Below are 18,387 nucleotides of genomic sequence, written 5' to 3'. Positions count from 1 at the left end.
CTTATCGTTTTCCACGTCAAAAGTCATTTTGGTTTAAATCATCAAATGCCACCTTTTCCACTTGATTTAAAACTTATTAAAAATATCGGTCTTAGATTAATTTGGCCGGATTGTTTGTTTTAATTCCAAAAACCCTAATTTCTATAAAGAAAAAATGCGTACAAATAATACATAAAACGCAGTATGTATTCATACACTATGATTTATCGTGTATAACATACAACGACTAAGGCTAATCAACTCTAGGTACAAACAACACAAACTTGAAACTAAATAATGTTGAGAAAGATTATGTATTTGACATAGTGTAAATAAGATGAGCACAAAATCAATTAAACGATAACTCTTAAGACAAAGGCTTTTCTCTCTTCTGTTTTTTTTATTTTATTGTTTTTTGCGCGTTTTTCTTACTCAAGGTATATCGTCTTCTTCGTGTACCTGCCTCATCTATATTCGGACTTTATTTTTTACTCCCTTTCTCCGGGCCTGGGCTAGAATGGACATCGGGTTGCCATTCCCATAGGCCTTCGCCCTTGAAAAACTTATGACCAAAGATTCTGTGACGCCAGCTGGAGAAACCAATAACGCAAACCATTAACCAGTTCTGCAATATCAGCTAATAAAGAGACGGGTATGACTACTGTATTATAACCATTGCGTGACTGTAATGTTTCTTTACTACTGTACTCTATTAATTACAAAAAGAAACAAATTGCCTCTCGCTAGTAGCTATCTACAGAAAGGGTGTCTAACTAGCAATACCTACTAGGAAGGCCTCTGTCTAGCACTTACGAGAGCAAATACTAGAAGATTCCATGAGGAGTAATTATTTTTTTTTTCAAAGGTTACCATTTTACCTATTCATGAATTTGGCAAAACGGACCTGAAACCTATACTAAATGTATCTTAAGTTTCTAGTGCTCATGGTTATAATACAAATGTCGTTTTAAAATAACTCAGAATTATCTTTTTTTTTCAATTATAACAGATTTTTCCTTAGGCTAAAAAAATAACCCAGTAATACTTGAAAATGGCTATCAAAAATCAAGGAAATAAATGATCTTATTCAAATTATGATTTTAGGTGTTGAATATTTTGATCATCTATTCAAGAAGACTGGCGTTACGTTACTGATTGTAAAAACACGCGGATAATAGTGAATGAAACGTCTCACAGGTCACTGATTTATGAATATGGCATTAAAAGAATAAAATTTTTAAATTCTAATTGCATATTTGAAAGTGACCAACCATTTCATTTTCATGCTTAATCAAAATTGCATTTTTGGTCAAGGCTTGATACACTGAGTAAGTTTCTTTTACATTTTGTTTACTTTTAGCTCGTTATTTTACATTCTTCCTGCATGTAGATTACCTGACGTCTTTGAATAATTGTTTAAATACATATTATCCTAAGTTGTTAAACTGAAAAAATTAAAAACGAATATAAGAGAGATATACATGATGTCCATAAAGTCCCAGTACCATTACAGGTTTCAAATACTTCTAATGGCACTGGGACTTTATGGACACCCTGTATAATTGCTATTGTCTGGGCTTGAGTCATTCTTGTCAATATTTGATGATTCTTTGTTTCTCCTGAGTAAATGTATTCAGGTACTCCCCTTTCTTCACGGATTTTTCTTGCATATTTTGTTTCTTAATTTTCACATATTAAAAATATGTAGAATCACGTATTCCTGGAAACTTTATGAATAATCCATTTGGTATTCTTATCAGTAACATTAATTTTCACTGTTTTACTATTATCGGTTCATTACAAATTAGATTTTTTCATAATCTCAAATTATCCTTATGTTCATTAGCCTCTAAATCAGCTCCCTACTTCAATATTAACCTTTACTTATCTACTCATTCTTCTTAACCTTCCGCTTGGGGTTCGTATCCATCCACTATATAAAAAAATTAGCCTTACATATACTATACTGGCAGTGTCTTATAAAATAGGAAAGTCCACTTCACAAGCGTCTGCTTAAGTATAAAGGACCGGCTTAGGCTTATAAGTGACTTACAATAATGATCTTAAGCATAAAGGACCAATTCAGAGCGGGAAATCTTGATAAAAAATAGATTTCAATGAAAAAATTGCCATTTCGAGAGCGCCACTTCAACACAAAGGACTCCCAGCTTCACATGGAAAACTTAGAGCAAGGCACCTTATGCTGAAGGGGCCAACAACTTTCAAGTGATACCTCAAGGATAAAAATCTTACTTGAAGTAAGACCTGGAGGAAAGCTCCAAGCGTCTATGAAAGGTTCAAGGATAAAGGCCAAGCTTTCAAGTTATACCTTAAGCATAAGGTGGCATTTCTAAAATGGCACCTTGAAGACGATGACCCAGGTCTCAGGTCAAGCTTTCAGTGGGACACCTAGTTGGACCAGTTTTCAAGGATAACCTTTCACTTCACGAGGTGTAGCTTCAAACTGGAGGAGGAGGAGGAGGAGGAGGAGGAGGAGGAGGAGGAGGAGGTAGGAGGAGGAGGAGGAGGAGGCCTTTGCATTCAAGCAGCACTTCGAACATATAGACCCTATTTCTCTTCGTCACCTTAAAAGCTAATGATCCACTTCAAATATACGGATTTGGGATGAGACAAGCTAAACTTAAATTTACCAGAGAGGACGGGTTTCTTAATAAAAATAAACAGAGTATAATCTGCAGCCTTTTGCACAACAAGCGGCACTTGGCGGGCGATTTTTTTTCCAAAGCTCGCACGGTGATATGCATCGAGGAAAAGAGGACTAACCAAGCTACTGATTGATAACGAGTTTAATTTGATTGATCTTTAGACGTAAGCAGCAGCAGCAGTCACTCGAGAGAAATGAGGAAAAGATGGAAAAGATGGAAAAGATGGAATGGAAATCATTGTGTTTCTCGAAGCGGCAGTGTTCGCAGACTTATGAGTACTGGAAATGACAGTAGTAATTTATAGACAGGCATTTCAATGTTAATTACTTGGAGTAACATGAAAAGAAAAATGAATAACAAAAAACTTCGTAAGCGAGTGTTGTTTTCTAAACATCATGGACTACCGGACATTCATTACACTTCGAGTGCTATTTAGTTTACTACGTACGTACACAGATTTGTGCGTTTTAAAGTAATATATATATATATATATATATATATATATATATATATATATATATATATATATATATATACATATATTATATTAATGAATCGATGCTGAAAGTCCGATTTAAACGAAAGTGATTATTTCTTTATCCTATTATAATTGTTCATATTAAGGATGCACATTCATATACTGAGCCTAAAAGGCCATCAGTTTAGCAAATAACTTTCAAAACATGGTGATAAACATATAGTCAAATATATATTGAAAATTAATGTGCATTTCTCTCAGAATAGAATTTCACTACATATTGAGAGAAAGGGGTTGTAACAAAATTATTATAAAATATAATAAGAAATAATAATGCAGTATCTTCGGGCGCATAAGGTCTGCTGTATCAGGCAACATCAGCAAAAACAAGTTGTGAATACGAAAGCTTGAGAGCAAATCTGATCCTGAAAATACTGAACACCAACACAACCTTTCAAAAATTGAGAAATTTGACCAAAAAAAAAAAAAAATAAAAAATAATCGACAAACCTCAACGGCGACATCAAAAACTAAAAATATAATTTCAAAGTAACTGACTTTTGCGAACGATTTCGCTAGGCAAAAAAAAAAAACTTCTTTAACAAACAGGAAAAATGAAACGTTTTAAAACACAATAGGAAAGGGAAAAAAATTGCAATGAAAAAGATTTCTCAATCTGAACATACGTAGATGTATCATAGAAAAGCAAGAGCTCTCCAAATGGCTGTAAATGATAATTCATTCTGAGAGAGTAATTAGTTTCATTTTTTTTTCTAAATACTGTTCAGTAGAAAACAAAACATAACTAACAAAACCAAAAATATTATTTGTATCCTAGAAGCTTTTTTGTTATTTTTTGGAAAGTTTGTGACATAAATACAGAATTATCTAGTGTTGACGGTTCAGCCTAAACTAAGTTACAAGAAGACTGCAAATTTAAAAAGAAAAATTATATTGCTTTACGCCACAAAAGCAGTGAAGGATGGGACAAACATGTATGAAACCCTCTAAGGTTCTTCTTTTTTCCACAAGTTTATAGAGACTGCCGTGGAACAACATCACAGTTTTTTTCTAAAACAAAAATATATGACGAAGAGGCAGGGAGAGGTTGTGAGGGCATCCCTTCGGTAAGTGAGACAATATGGCGTAAGGTTGAAGGTGGCGTGTGAAACGTTATTATAAGTGTCTATTATTATCATTACATTATCTAATAAATCAGGCGTCGCTCGATACAACTCGAGCATCGTCGTCGATATCCTAAGGAGTTTCCAGGCGATCTCGCTGGAACGACGCGAGCTGGATCAAGACTGGACGAGACTCTGAGTAGATCCAGATTTCCCTCCAAGCGAGAACAGGAGGGTTGTAGGGGGTGCTTTAGGCCATACCAGGGGTCTCCAAACTTTTCAGTGAATCACATTATATATTTGATTATCTCTGCAGGCCATAGGAAAATGAATGTGCGTCAGTTCTTTTCCTACGAGAAGTTCCTAAGAGCATTTGGGGTAACTCCAAAGTTGAATAAACTTGGCAGTTTGAATATGCAAATTATAACTCCAAGGAAAAATAAGAGCATCAGGGTGATGGGAGATTAGTGACTGCCACCACGCTTGAGCTTGAACTGACTGGTCGCAACTGGTAAAACTGGGCTTGACGTGGCTTTTGATTATGAGCTGCAGCCTACATGATGTCCAATGGCGGGCCAGGATGTAGCACGCGGGCCATGGTTCGGAGACCCCTGGTCTAGACGGACTGACTCCAGCAGCACTAGAACGGAATAAGGCTAGCGGTGGGAGAAGGAGGGCTTTCCGTGGCATGGATGTCATGGTGGAAGCATGGATGGATTGAGGAGATGGCTCGAGTTCGATGGATGCGTCGAGGAAGAAAAATGGAGGGACTTAGGGCTATATAGGTAAAATGTAAGTTAAAGGGTTAAAAGGTAAATGGACTCATGGATTCTGTTGAAAGAAACAAATGCGCAATGAACAAAAATGCATGAGTTTTAGCTTTATGCGTACAGGCTTTCTCGTAAAACTAGCATAGCAATGGGTAGTAAGCCCCATCTGTGCCTTTGATTCTTGTCTGGCCAATAATGCCTTGCATCTAAAACCTAAGAGGAGAATGGAATCTGTTAAACGATAGGACTGAAGACTCACTGACATATGCAAAGCAGTTGACTAATCGTTAGCAAGTGCATCAACTCGGCAGATGGTTTCCAAGTGGAAAATTCTACCTTGCATTGTAAAATTTGATATATATGTTTAAAGCAGACCATGAAAAAAATTGGCTCTCTTCATTCGCATATTAAAGAGAAAGGAAATCTCTTTCAAATTCACAAATACAAAAAGTGAAATTAATCTGGCCATTCTGGGCACAGACTTTTGAATACTGATTCAAAACATCTCATGAATAGGAAGAATCCGTTCTCTGGAAACACTTTCCAATTCTTCTTTTGGAAATGTCTTCCAGCAAATACTGGAAGCCATCTACTGGAAGTGCCCTTCAGTAAATACGAGAAGTAGGCCTCTGGAACCACACTCAAGACAAAGCAAGAAGTCATTCTTTGGAAACCCCTTCCAGCATCTAGAAGTCGTTCTATGGAAACGGTTTCCAGTAACGACAAGAAGTTGTTCTTTGGGAACACATTCCAGTAAATGCCAGAGGCCGTCTTCTGGAAATGCTTTCCAGCAAAAGCAAGAAGTTCATCCTCTGGAAACGCCTACCAGCCAAAACAAGAACACTTCAGGGGTCTACCAAAAATGCGTGCAGGACTTCCTGCTAATGATAAGGAGAAGGTTGCATTTTCTTAGTTAGGTCCTATAGGACTTCCAGACGCACTAGGATGGGGTTGTGGTGTGATGATGTGCAGTTGGGACGGCAGGATGCAGCTGAGGGTTCAGGACCTCTCTCCTCTCTCTGGCCAGGGACACGCAGGCCAATCCACTCCGGGCAGCGGCACTGAAGGTCTTGCCGATTCCCAGGTCGGTTGGTTTCACCTTCGGGATGTAACCAGTGTATCCTGGGAGGGGCGGGTAGTCTGGATTACTTCGGCCATCTGGAAAAGAAAATTAAGTTTTAGTATTAGTTTAACCAAAATACGAATATGTCAAAATTTCTACACACTTAGGTACATTGATGAACATATATGTGATTTTTTGTAATTGTCAACAGAACTAAATATCGAATGTGCACTGTTCATTAAAAAAGTTCATGACTAAAACATTTTGGTATCAGTGGCTACTGCAATCACTTGGGTGAATATACTCAAGAACTCAGTAGGTTCTTTCACTACATTTCAGTTGAGTTCGTTTGATTGTCAGACTATGTCAGCAAATTCTCAAAATTAACAAAAGGCAAAGTCCACATAGTGATTAAGTACCTGCACGAGAAGGTCATGACTCCAAAAAAGTACCTGCATGAGAAGGTCATGACTCCAAAAAAGTACCTGCATGAGAAGGTCATGACTCCAAAACACTCTATGTGTTCAGTCAATGCACTTGGTGAGGTCCCCTTATACTATTTACTACAATACGTTAGGATGGTGAATTCAAGTGTGACTGGGCTACCCAGTGTTCAGTAATAGATATACTGAATTTACAATGGAAGGATATGACCACAAGTACCAGTACGGGCTCAGTGCACACTATTTTGATATGCGTCTCCAGAATGAGGAAAATATCTAGGGGGTAGTTACCAAAAAGGTTAATTATAGAACTAAAGCTGACTAAGTGGAAATTTCCAACAGTCTTCTGGCTTGCTTCCTAGATACTTGTTTCAAACGTGTACCATTCAGTACAAATACCTGCATCCAACGGGCATATACGGCAGAGTCCGTATCAACTTATACCTTTCTGACTGCAGAATGACAGCGTATTCGTCACTAAGTCGGAGGTTGTGGCTGTCGGGGGGTCGAATCTCCCAGGTGATGAACCACTTAGCAATTATAATTACCCTTTGTTATTATTTCCGAGGTAGAGCAAATTGGATTAAACGACATTTGTAGCTTAATGTTTGTGAAATAAAAAACATTTATACACACACACACACACACACACACACACATATATATATATATATATATATATATATATATATATATATATATATATACATATATACTACATATAGGAAAGTATCATATTTGAAGATTCCAGAAAAATGCAAGGACCCACATGAGTACAAAAAGTCAACAAACAAATAAAGACGCAATAAGCAGGTGATTAATTAATACGGAAAATGACATTCTTAATTACTTTATATATTCTGGCAAGACCTTGAAGTGCTTCATATCTTATCAAGGTCATGTTTTAATATTTTGCCTTAGATTCCTTTGTGTCTTTATAAATGATTGATTTGATAGTAAATTATCTGGTGTCACAACAGCAGAGGTCATCGACAACGAAAAATATGTTTTAGTACTTGGTTTGTTAGAAAACAGTTATACACACACATACACATAAACACACCAACACCACTATCATACATTTATAAGTTGACGACTTGCCAGAAACGTTTACACGGTATAAATACTGAACGTTTGTTGGTTTTACAGACTTACTGGAAGAACGTTGTTGAAGTCAACAGTGATTTTATGCTTTATAGAAATATTTACTTTATAAATCGTCAATGATTCTGTGCCTTACTAAAACATAGTTGTAGAATTCCTAAGTAAAGCCACGCTTTGCCGAAGCTATATTTGTTGTAACAATCCTGAATGACATTATATGTTCCACCAAATACCACCAAATCTGTCGTATAAATCAGTGACCAAGAATACACGCAAGACTACACTTTTTCAGTGAAATGGGCAAAGACGTTACGTCTTCCCAAGACCACTTTCATGATAGAAATGTTCCGTATCCCTTATGGCTTAACCTACACCACCATTCATGCTGTGAACATACTCAGTGACTTTGCCTTACCAAGACCGTATTTGTTGTAGAAATCCTCGATGACCTGAGCGTCGCTTCGTTTCGGCTTCAGTCTTGGCAACGACCTGGATCGCTTGACCTGATGAAGAGGAAAGGTCATTAGGAATTGGCATAGAGAAAATCACTCCTCACGTGAATAGCATTTGCATTGATGACCAAAATTATTATTAAGAATTAAAATCCGTAAAGGCTTATTGATATTTCTTCGATTTCCTTACAGTACTATTTGAAAATGCTAAATTGTGTAATCATAACTGAATCCGGACGAAGAATATATGGCGAAATTTAACCTTTCCAGTCGGGATTCGAACCTGCGCATATTCTGTCAGTGAGGTACATTTTAGTTTGCACGCACACACACACACACACACACACACACCACACACACACATATATATATATATGTATATATATATATATATATATATATATATATATATATAATATATATATATATATATAGCTTAGTGCCAGGAGCCCGGAGTCAATCCATATTAATAATCATCAATGAAGGGAAGAGGACACACATAGATGTATATGCTGTCTTTATTGCGACGTTTCGTAATTATCAAATTAATTACATCATCAGGCTGTTAAAATGAAAATAAAATTCCTAGTAAATTGTAAAAACAAAACTAAAAATTAAAAATTCAGAAATGCAAAAGCTAAAAAATTACTCTTACTAAGTGAACAAAATATGAACATTAAAATTAAGGGAAATTAAATTATTTAAAAGGACATTCATTAAAATGAAAGATAAATGAAGATAAAATAAACAGAAATTGACAAAAATTGAAAGCAGCAATGAACAGTTACAGTTAAACTAAACGTAAACATAAAAACATAAATAAACAACACAAGTCAAGACAAATACAGAGGGGAGGAAGACGTATGGGTGCTCAACGACGGAACAAGTCGTTTGATAAAGAGAGATTCTAGAATAACAAGGTTCTGCGGGTTGGTGGTATGGCCTAAAATACATTAGTCTTTAAATTCATATATATGTTTACACATTTTGGAGTGATTTCTAATATTGGAGTGTTTTGGGTTTGCAATCCTGCTGCCAGTACGGAAGTTTATGCACGATGAGAATCGATACGCACCTTAAGGAGTTTGCTGGTGGATCCCACATAGGTCCCTGTTTGACATTCAGGCCAAGTATATTTATAAATAACACCAGAGGACATATAAGGCGATAATCGCTCCTTCGAGGTAAAGAGGGAGCCGATGGTGAAAGGGTTCTTAGGGATTAATTTTACATCTATGGTATGAAAATGTTCCTGAATGATTTCTGTGAACTTTTTGTGAAATTTGATGTCATGGGTAAATGGAAAGCATGCATAGAACTTCATTTTTGGGACAGTTAAAACTTTTAAGTTTAAATTAAATTCTTTATCCACATTACTTCATCGTGCCTTCTCATTGACATCTCGTTGGGAATTTTTTCACGAAGAAATCAACTTTTTACGTCAATATTTTACCAACAATTATTTTCCCACTACACTTTTTCACAGGTATGTTTGTAAACTTCTTAATGACGTTTTTATCCCAAAAATCTCCTTACCTACTGTGCCTAAGCTCCATTTTATGCAAATGTACCTTAATCCAGGACAAAAATTTCTACGATGCACTAAGAAAACTCATATTTGATTATATACCAGCCTATTAGATTTAATATCATCCCAACAAACCCACTCAGTTTAGGCAGTTTGTTTAAATTCAAGGATAAACTTAACCCTTTGATGACCTCATGTGTTGTGTACAAGTTTAATTGCCCTAGATGTAATCTGGGGACCTACGTGGGATCCACACAGAGGTTACTGAGGGTCAGAATTGACTGCCATAAGGGCGTTAGCTATAGAACTAGTAACAAACTTGCTAATCCTGAATTTTCTAATATCAGACAACACGCCAATAAATGCAAGCAGAATATACAATACAAAGATTTTGAAATATTGGGACGGGCACCGAATGGCAAACTACTGACAATTCTGGAGTCCTTGTTTATTAAACAGCTTGTTCCTCAATTGAACACGCAGTCTTCCTCGACAACTCTTTACCTAACGTAGCGTGTTGCCGGTTATTTCTGGTTTGTTCCTTCTGACTTCTGTCCTTCCTTTCTCTCTTGATGGTTGGTTCTGCTAACTAGTTTTTATTTTTTTATCTTGTCTTTTATAATATATTATCTTTTATTTGTAATTTAGCGCTTTTAATGTTAATTTATTGTATTATGTCTTTTACAGCTTGAAAATGAAACCTTGTGTTTTGAAACGTTGCAATAAATGTATTTTAAGGACCACCTGAGATGTACTTCCTCCTACAAGTCTTCTATTTTCGAGTTACTAATAACCGCCATAACCCTGGAACGCGCTATATATATATATATATATATATATATATATATATATATATATATATATATATATATTATATATATATATATATATATATATCTAAAGAGGTGAAAGAGGGGGAATGGCTAATAATATGTTTAAAGTGTTTTATATAATAATAAAGTCACATAGCTCTGCTTGCCTAGAGACAAGGGGTGGTACACTGCAAAGTTCACCGGAGGAGAGAATGGTATTTGCTGAACAAGCAACTTGTCTCAGAGGTCGTTCCCCGTTTGCAAGGCATGTGCATTCGTTTGTACGCGTATTACAGGCCTACTGGTTCAGGGTACTTGTGGAAGACGCCATTCTTTGTGCAAAGGAGAGAACAAGCGGTTACCCTAAGTGTCAGGAGAGAACGCCCATCGAAAAGGTAAGACACGTTCTTTAAAAAACTTAGAAAATCTGTTACCTTTTGGGAAAGAGAGAGAAGTGTGGAAATATTCTCTTTACGTAAATACTTTGAAAAGAGTGACGTGTGGTGGGTCTATATAACTATATTTATTACAGATGGGTCCGATTCCATGGTTGATTAGGAATGGGATTCTCTAATTGACCAATACTAGACAGTGTGACTTTTTTTGTTGGGGTTTGAGAGTGTAACCTTAGTCCGGAAGGTAGAATGTTATCTTATTGGTTTTCTTTATGGGAGGGCAGATTTGGGTATTTGTGCCATTATGACTTGTTAATCATTTTGTTCTTTGTTATAAACCAATTGCTTTGGGAAATAAACGATATTTTTGTATATTTACGCAGTCAATTAATAAGCCTCGTGACATCTTACAGACAGGGCACCGTTGGCAACAGGTAAGAGTTCCCCAGTTTGTGTAGTTTTAGGAATAGAGGGGGGGTAATAGTGGTGCCAGCGCGTAAAGGCTTTTTTTTTATATTATTTTTCAAGCTGTAGGTACGCTCCGAAGGGATGGTGACCAGTTAGAAATAGGGGGTTTTTGGGGGGTTTCGGTTTTTATTTTGATAGGAGAAGGGGTTATTAATCATGTCACAGGCAACTCAGGGTCATTACTGCTGATTCGACAGAGAGAAGCTGTTCCTCAGACAGTCTTCCTCTCCCAAGCCAAGCCAGTTTGTTTCTTGAGATTACGGAATAAAGGTGTTTAAAAAGAGAGAAAAGGGGGTGGGGGGAGAAAAGTTTGGTTTTCGACATATTAAAGTGTTTCGCAGTTCGCGCATGTTTGCGGTGTATGTGAATTCGGTTTACGGTCATATGAAGACGTAAGTGTATTTTCGAGTTTTTTTTTTCTTATTCCCTCCTCTTTTTGTTTTGTGGATTTTCTTTAACTTTTTGTTCTTGTTCATGTTCCTTGTTGTGTGTGGCGAACTTGCCTGAGTGGGATTTTTGCGGCAAGTCGTCCCAGAGAGAGAGAGAGAGAGAGAGAGAGAGAGAGAGGAGAGAGAGAGAGAGGCGAGTTAGCTCGGAAACACCTTACGTTCTTACTTTTCCTATCCCTTTCTTATTATTATTATTTTTTTTTTATTGCCATTTTCGTGGGGTTGATTTTGTGATTGGGGACGGGGCACGCTTACCTTTTGTTATCTGTTGTTGGAAAATTTTTTTTCTCCTTGATTGGGTTTAGTGTATATAAGTACATTGATGTTATTGAGATCGGGGAACAGCCTTGGGAAACAAGATAAAATGGCAGATACCAAACCGACGACGCTACTACATCACGTGACGAACATTTCTGCGGGGGTCAGCCGTTCAAAGGATCGTGGAGTAGGGGGGGGCGCTTTTGTCACAACCTTTGCATATTTTTCATAGAGGGAGTTAATAACTATTTAGCGGGAAAGAATATAGTAGACGATGTAGAGGCATTCAGAGAGGCGAAAGCTTTGCTAGATTTCAATAAGGGAGACCTCAGTCATAGGTCAAGGAGTTTCCAATTTACGAAATGTCGTACCTAGGACAGACTTGCAAGCATTTTTGAAAACAAAAGCATATGGCTCAAAGGAAACACGGAGATATGGTGAGAGACCTTCGAGGTCTTTTATAAACTACGGAAAGGCACTAATAGCCTTGTAGAACATAGTTCAAAGCTGTTTGATGCAGTGGCAGATTGGGTAGGAAAATTGAAAACATCTAAATGGGGTTACCAGGGGATAATCTCCCTCTAAAATAATGTCCATAAACTGATCTATTTTTCCCTGCTCTTACACGAGGGTACCCGATGCAATAGTGTGGATAGCTTTGATGAAAAGGTTGAGCCTACCTCAGACGAAGAATTACTTTATACCCAAATAGATAAACACAGGTCTAAATGTCCCACCGTAGATAGCCAATTTTTAACGGGACAAGCCCGAGGATAGAGTACAGAGAGACACGGAACTCTTTCTTCAAATCGTCGTCGTGCAAAAGTTGAGTATAACAAAAGATCGTTCGATCAAAAGCAACAGCAGTTGCGTTGTTTCAACTGCAATAAACCAGGACATCCAAAGAAATTGTTGTAGGGTTAAATATTGCGGAATGTGTAAAAGTACTGAGCATTATTGGCAGTCTTGTTCCGTCTCAGATACGGAGAGGAGGCGAGGCCCTGCACCGCAAGGTTCTGGTAATTATAATGTGAGAACTTCCCAGGCGGGTCAAACCAGTGGGCAAAAGGGATCGGCGAAATTTTTGGAAGCCCGATCAACAAAAAGGGTACAGGTGATTGGTATATGCCATTGTGGTCTCGTGGGGGACGCCCCAGAGCCCAAGCCCATAGTCTATGGAACAGTAGGGGATGTGGATATCCCGGTTTTCATAGACACTGGGGCATCAATAAATCTAATGGACTATAATTTGTATCAATCCATGTTCTCCAATTACCCTTTGCAGCCCTCTACGGAGACGGTGTGTGATGTGCAAGCCCATAGATTAAACACCCTGGGTTGTGTACAAATAAGGTTTGCTCTCGGTGACAGAGTGTAACACCGAACCTTTTTGGTAAGAAAGGAATTGCCTTAGGTAATAAAAACAAAATCTTGTTGGGTCATCCTGCTTGTAGAAGACACAAGATTTCGATCCATGCGGGTGCTATGGGATAACAATCGGGAAAATGAATTACCTCATACCATATGAGGACGTGAATAGAATGGAGGACATGGAGGGTTATTGAAAGAGGAGAGGTGCTCGGTGGTATTAATTGCGGTGATACGAGTGGTTATGGGGAAAGGTAATGTTAAAACACACGTTGGTGATCTGGGAGATGATTACGGGAGTTCTATCAGAGTTCATAGTGGTAACAATTGATACTAACAATACTGGTGATGATACTAATATGGAGTTGTTTCTGATACTAACCAATGCTGGGGATAATACTGAGGGTGGTAATTTGTATGGGGCGGTGGCAAGGGGAGATACTAACCACAAAATATAGAGGTGTTTTATTTGAAGACATTATGTTACTACCAGGTTCAAAGGTTATGGTAAAAGATTAAATTGAAGGAAATGAGAAAACCCACAGATGTGTGTGTTATTGAAAACAGTGAAAAGCTCAGGGGAGTTGTTAGCACGGCATCGGTGGAAAAACAGTGTATCCAAGAATGGGGTGGGGTTACGTGGTGGAGCTATTAACTGTAATGATACAGTTAGGAGATACCAGAAAAAAATACATATATAGTAGACTTCCATGATTGGAAATGCGATAGCGGTTTCTGTGGCTATCGTAAGAAGGGGAAACCTGAGTTTTCGGAGGCAGAAATACACCTCAGGAAACAAACATTTAGTGAACATTTGGCTAATGCGGATTATAGCGAACACGTTGAAGCGATAAGCGGGCTCTTGGCGGAATTTGGGGATACGGTAGCCTTGCAAGGTGATAAATTGGGGTTGACTAATGTCTTAGAGCATAAGGTAAATTTGGAGAGCAACACAAAACCTATTTATATTCCTGCATATCGCATACCTTTCCAAAATCAGAGAACAGGTTAGAGAAAGAAGTTAATAGATGGGGGAAGAAGAAGGAATCATTTAGACCCAGTGTGTTCCTAATTACAACTTTCCCTTGTTAGCGGTACCTAAGAAAGACGGTTCGGTCCGTGTATGCGTCGATTTTAGACGTTTAAATGAGAAAACGATCCCTGACCGCTACCCAGTTGCGCTGCATACCAGATCTTTTTGTCGAAATTGGGGGGACATAATATTTATAGCTCAATTGATTTGGCGCAAGGTTTCTTACAGGTCCCTCTCAGCGAGAGTAGCAAGGAATATACCGCCTTTTCAGTGGGCGCCCAAGGGACACTATGAATTTACGCGAATGCCTTTCGGTTTATCGGGCAGTCCGATGACTTTTACCAGGTTGGTGAACACAGTTTTGCACGGGTTATTGGGCAAAATGTTTTTGTGTATATGGATGACATCCTGATCGCAACGGACACGATCGCGCAACACCTGGAAGTGCTTACAGAAGTACTTAGGAGGCTTAGATTAGCGGGGTTGAAAAATCAAGTTAGCCAAGTGTTCGTTCTTGAAAAAGCAGATCACATATCTAGGTCACGTCATATCTAAGGAAGGGGTTAGAGTAAATGACGATAAAGTCAAAGCAATAGCGAATTTTCGCATCCCCAGATCAAAGAAAGAGATTAAGTCATTCCTGGTATCGCCGGTTTCTTCAGGAGGTTCGTAAAAGGGTTTTCTAACATAGCAGCTCCCCTAACTGATGTGTTGCGGGAAGACGTTCAATTTCAATGGAAGGAATCCCAGGCGGAGAGTTTTCAAAAGCTTAAAGATGCGCTAATGAATCCCCACGGTTTTGAAGTTTCCAGATTTTAAGGAACCTTTACATTAGTGACTGATGCAAGCCAGGAAGGCATAGGTGCATGCCTTATGCAAAAGTTTGATGGGAAATTTCATCCTATAGCTTTTATAGCAGGAAGTTCAGGACAAAAAGGCAGTAACGAGAAGTCCATGGCCACCATAGATAAGGAAGCCTTTGCAATAGTGTCGAGCTTAGTTCATTTTAAAATGTTACTGATGGGGAATAAAGTAGAAAGTCCTTACAGACCACAAACCGTTACTTGATCTTTTTAATAAAACCCGATTTGTCTCCCAAAAGAGCCTCGATGGTTTCTAACTATCAGAGATTTTGATGCAAAGCTCAAATATATAGAGGGCAAATTTAATGTTGTCGCGGACGCTTGAGCAGGAGTTTTCATGACGTGGAAGGTTTCCAAGTCGCGCAGGTCACTAACGAAGCCATACAATGGGATATACCCCTCATAGAGCTAAAGCAAAATGAAGACGAGGTCTTAGCAGATGCGAAAGCATTTCTGAGAGGGGAATTAGTCAAGAAACGTTATAGCTTGCCTTTTTTGGGTTTTTCGGGTTTGGAGTTAGAAGGAAATCTGTTGGTTAGGAAAATTAAATATAAGTTGAGAACCAGTGAAAGTAAAGGAGATACGACACAGATCGTAATTCCGAAAGTCTTAATTCCAGTGGTTTTAGATATAGTTCATTGCAGGTTCGGTAGTCCTCACTTGGGAATAGAAAAAACTTATGATGAGGTTCGGGCTAAAAATACATTTGGAAAAATATGGGTAAAGATGTGGAAAATTTCGTAAGGAATTGTGCGGTGTGCAAACGCATGTAAGCCTGCTAGGACAACGTCATGCAAATAGGATCGTATCCTATACCGAGTAAACCTTTTCAGAGAAATACATATGGACGTCTTAGGGAATTTTTGTGAGTCTAGATACGCGAACAAGTACTTGCTAGTGATAATAGATGAACTTACAAGGATAGTTAGAAATTTTCCCACTTAAGCATAAAACAGCCGAAGAAGTAGCAATAGCATTCTTCAATGGTATCGTTTGCAGATACGGTTCACCCGAAGTTCTATTAACCGACAATGGGAGGGAATTTGTGAACAAAAACCTTGGAGTGTTTAGCTGAATTCATGGGAATACAGAAGTAACAATTATTCCATACAGACCCGAGGCTAATGGGTTGTGCGAACGAGCGAACAGGAAAGTGCTCGAAGCGCTCAGAAAAACGGTAGGTGGTAATGATAGAAATTGGGGGACAGATATATTAACGTTGTTAGACATAGCATTAACACCATGGTTAGCGATTCAATTAAAATGTCCCCTTTTGAAGCTTTGTTTGGTTATCCAGCGCGAGGCACATTTGATTTGTTAACTACGCCTCACCAGGGGGAGATACAGTTGAAGCGCTGATATCCACAGCGAGAGAGAGACACGCATGTCTTAGCCGTAATCTCGAGTCCACAACCAGGGGAGATATGGTTCAAAAGATATTAGTAAATCATCTGATCCCAAGATCAATGTCGGTGATAAGGTATTTTTTAAAACTTAACGTGAGAAATGAGTTAAATTACAAAATAGGCCCGAAGTTTGAAGGTCCTTTTTAAAGTCATTGAAGAGAAAATTGGAAATAGGTTTGTAGTTTTAAATGAACGAACAGGTCAGTCGAAGCTAACACATACCTCGAAATTGAAAAGAATTGGTCGTGGCAATTAATATATGATCGCGCAATTGCATCATTTTTCCTTTTTTTTCTTGTTATCTGTTTTTGTTAATTTGATGACAGAATGGCTTTGAAATTTTTTTTGTTTTTTTTGTTTTTTTTTTTTTTTCCTTCTCCTTTGTTTCCTTCGAATGTTTTTTTCTCTCTTATTGTATGTAAGTCTGCGGCGTTTTGGCGTAAGATTTCGGGGTTAATATTTTTCGGCAAATGTTTGCTTTAGCTGAGAAACGAGATGGTTTTTTTTTAGCGTGGGGTCAGTAATTAAATAGAGGGAATTATTATGTCACCTGAGTGGTGTTATTATTAAGATGATGGTTTATGTATAATGAGATGGTTCTGGGGGGGGGTGTGCTTACGAAGATCAGTACTAAAACATTTTTGAGAATCATGAGTTTTCTAGCGTCGCGAGTCTGATTATGCTGCCAATGCTCAGCACCTGACGTGTTCATAGGTGGGGTTTGTTCTTTTTTGCTGAAGTTGCTGTAAGGAGTCCGGTTGCGAACCTTCCTTTGGAATTGATGACTCGGGGATTTGCACGGTTTTCGGAGATGCCGATTATGACATTTCACGAGAACGTGTCATATAAGGGGATTTTTTTTTCTTGTCGATAGGGTTGCTGCGCTAGCAGATTCTGTAACGGTACACATTCCTTTTTGGGAAAAGATGTTGAATTATATGTTTTTTTTTTTTTCTTTCTTAACGTCGTCCGAGATGATTAAACAACTGATGGTTTTCTTTTTCTTTTCTCTTATGTGCGCTGTGTAATGGGGAGGGGAAAGTTCACTTACTATTGTTGTATTATCTTATTTTTATTTATTTATTTTTTTTCTCTTCTTTTTCTTTTCTTACGAGAGATGTTGCAATGAGGGTTGAGCTCTAAATAGCATTTATCTATTAGATAGAAGATATAATTTGTCAGGGTATGTGGGTTGGATAGAAGGGGTGTTCGTCATTATTATTTTATGGAGGCTAGTTATATAAACCATAAAGGGGTTTTTACTGTTAGACTTTATGAGTTCTCTTTTGATAGTGTGTTTGTCAGATATGGGATTATTTGTGAGAATTCAGTAGGTAAAGATTTTTTGGTTTAGCGAGGAGTTTTTCTTTTTCTAATATTTGATTAGTAGATTGAATTATATTATTATGACGAATTTGTGGGGTAAAACAAGACTTTAGTTATTTTATGACCATGTAGACCTTTTAAATACGGACACACAATGACTTTGGAGAATTCCCAATTCTACGTGAGGATGCCAAGGGAGACGACTTCGTTCTACAGTACCAGAGATTGAGTCAAGTCTACACACGAAGGGCATTTTTGTGGACTGCCTTGGCAAAGGATGAGATGTCTTCGATATAATTTCTGGGATAAACCAGGAGTCTACAGTCTTCGATGAGGCGGGTGCGAGTAGCACTTGCATAGAATAACGGGGTGGTGACCACGTTTACTTCAGTAGAAAACGTC

The 18,387-nt window shown here is 37.9% G+C and overlaps 1 protein-coding gene across 1 annotated transcript in view; it reads right to left on the bottom strand.

Annotated features, from left to right (window-relative positions):
• Positions 1–3,216: 3,216 nt before the first annotated feature.
• Positions 3,217–18,387, bottom strand: part of LOC135196877 (sperm-associated microtubule inner protein 5-like) — a 122,596-nt gene continuing 107,425 nt past the window's right edge. The window contains exons 4-5 of the mRNA XM_064223651.1: positions 8,043–8,130; positions 3,217–6,175 (exon numbers count right to left, since the gene is read on the bottom strand). Coding sequence (XP_064079721.1) covers positions 5,958–6,175; positions 8,043–8,130 — 306 coding nt within the window. The 3' untranslated portion in view covers positions 3,217–5,957. The remainder of the gene's footprint in view (positions 6,176–8,042; positions 8,131–18,387) is intronic.

The sequence above is a fragment of the Macrobrachium nipponense genome, chromosome 18, assembly GCF_015104395.2.
Source record: "Macrobrachium nipponense isolate FS-2020 chromosome 18, ASM1510439v2, whole genome shotgun sequence".
Taxonomy (NCBI): Eukaryota; Metazoa; Arthropoda; class Malacostraca; order Decapoda; family Palaemonidae; genus Macrobrachium; species Macrobrachium nipponense.
The sequence above is the reverse complement of the archived record's forward strand: the minus strand, read 5'-3'. Positions and strand labels throughout refer to the sequence as shown.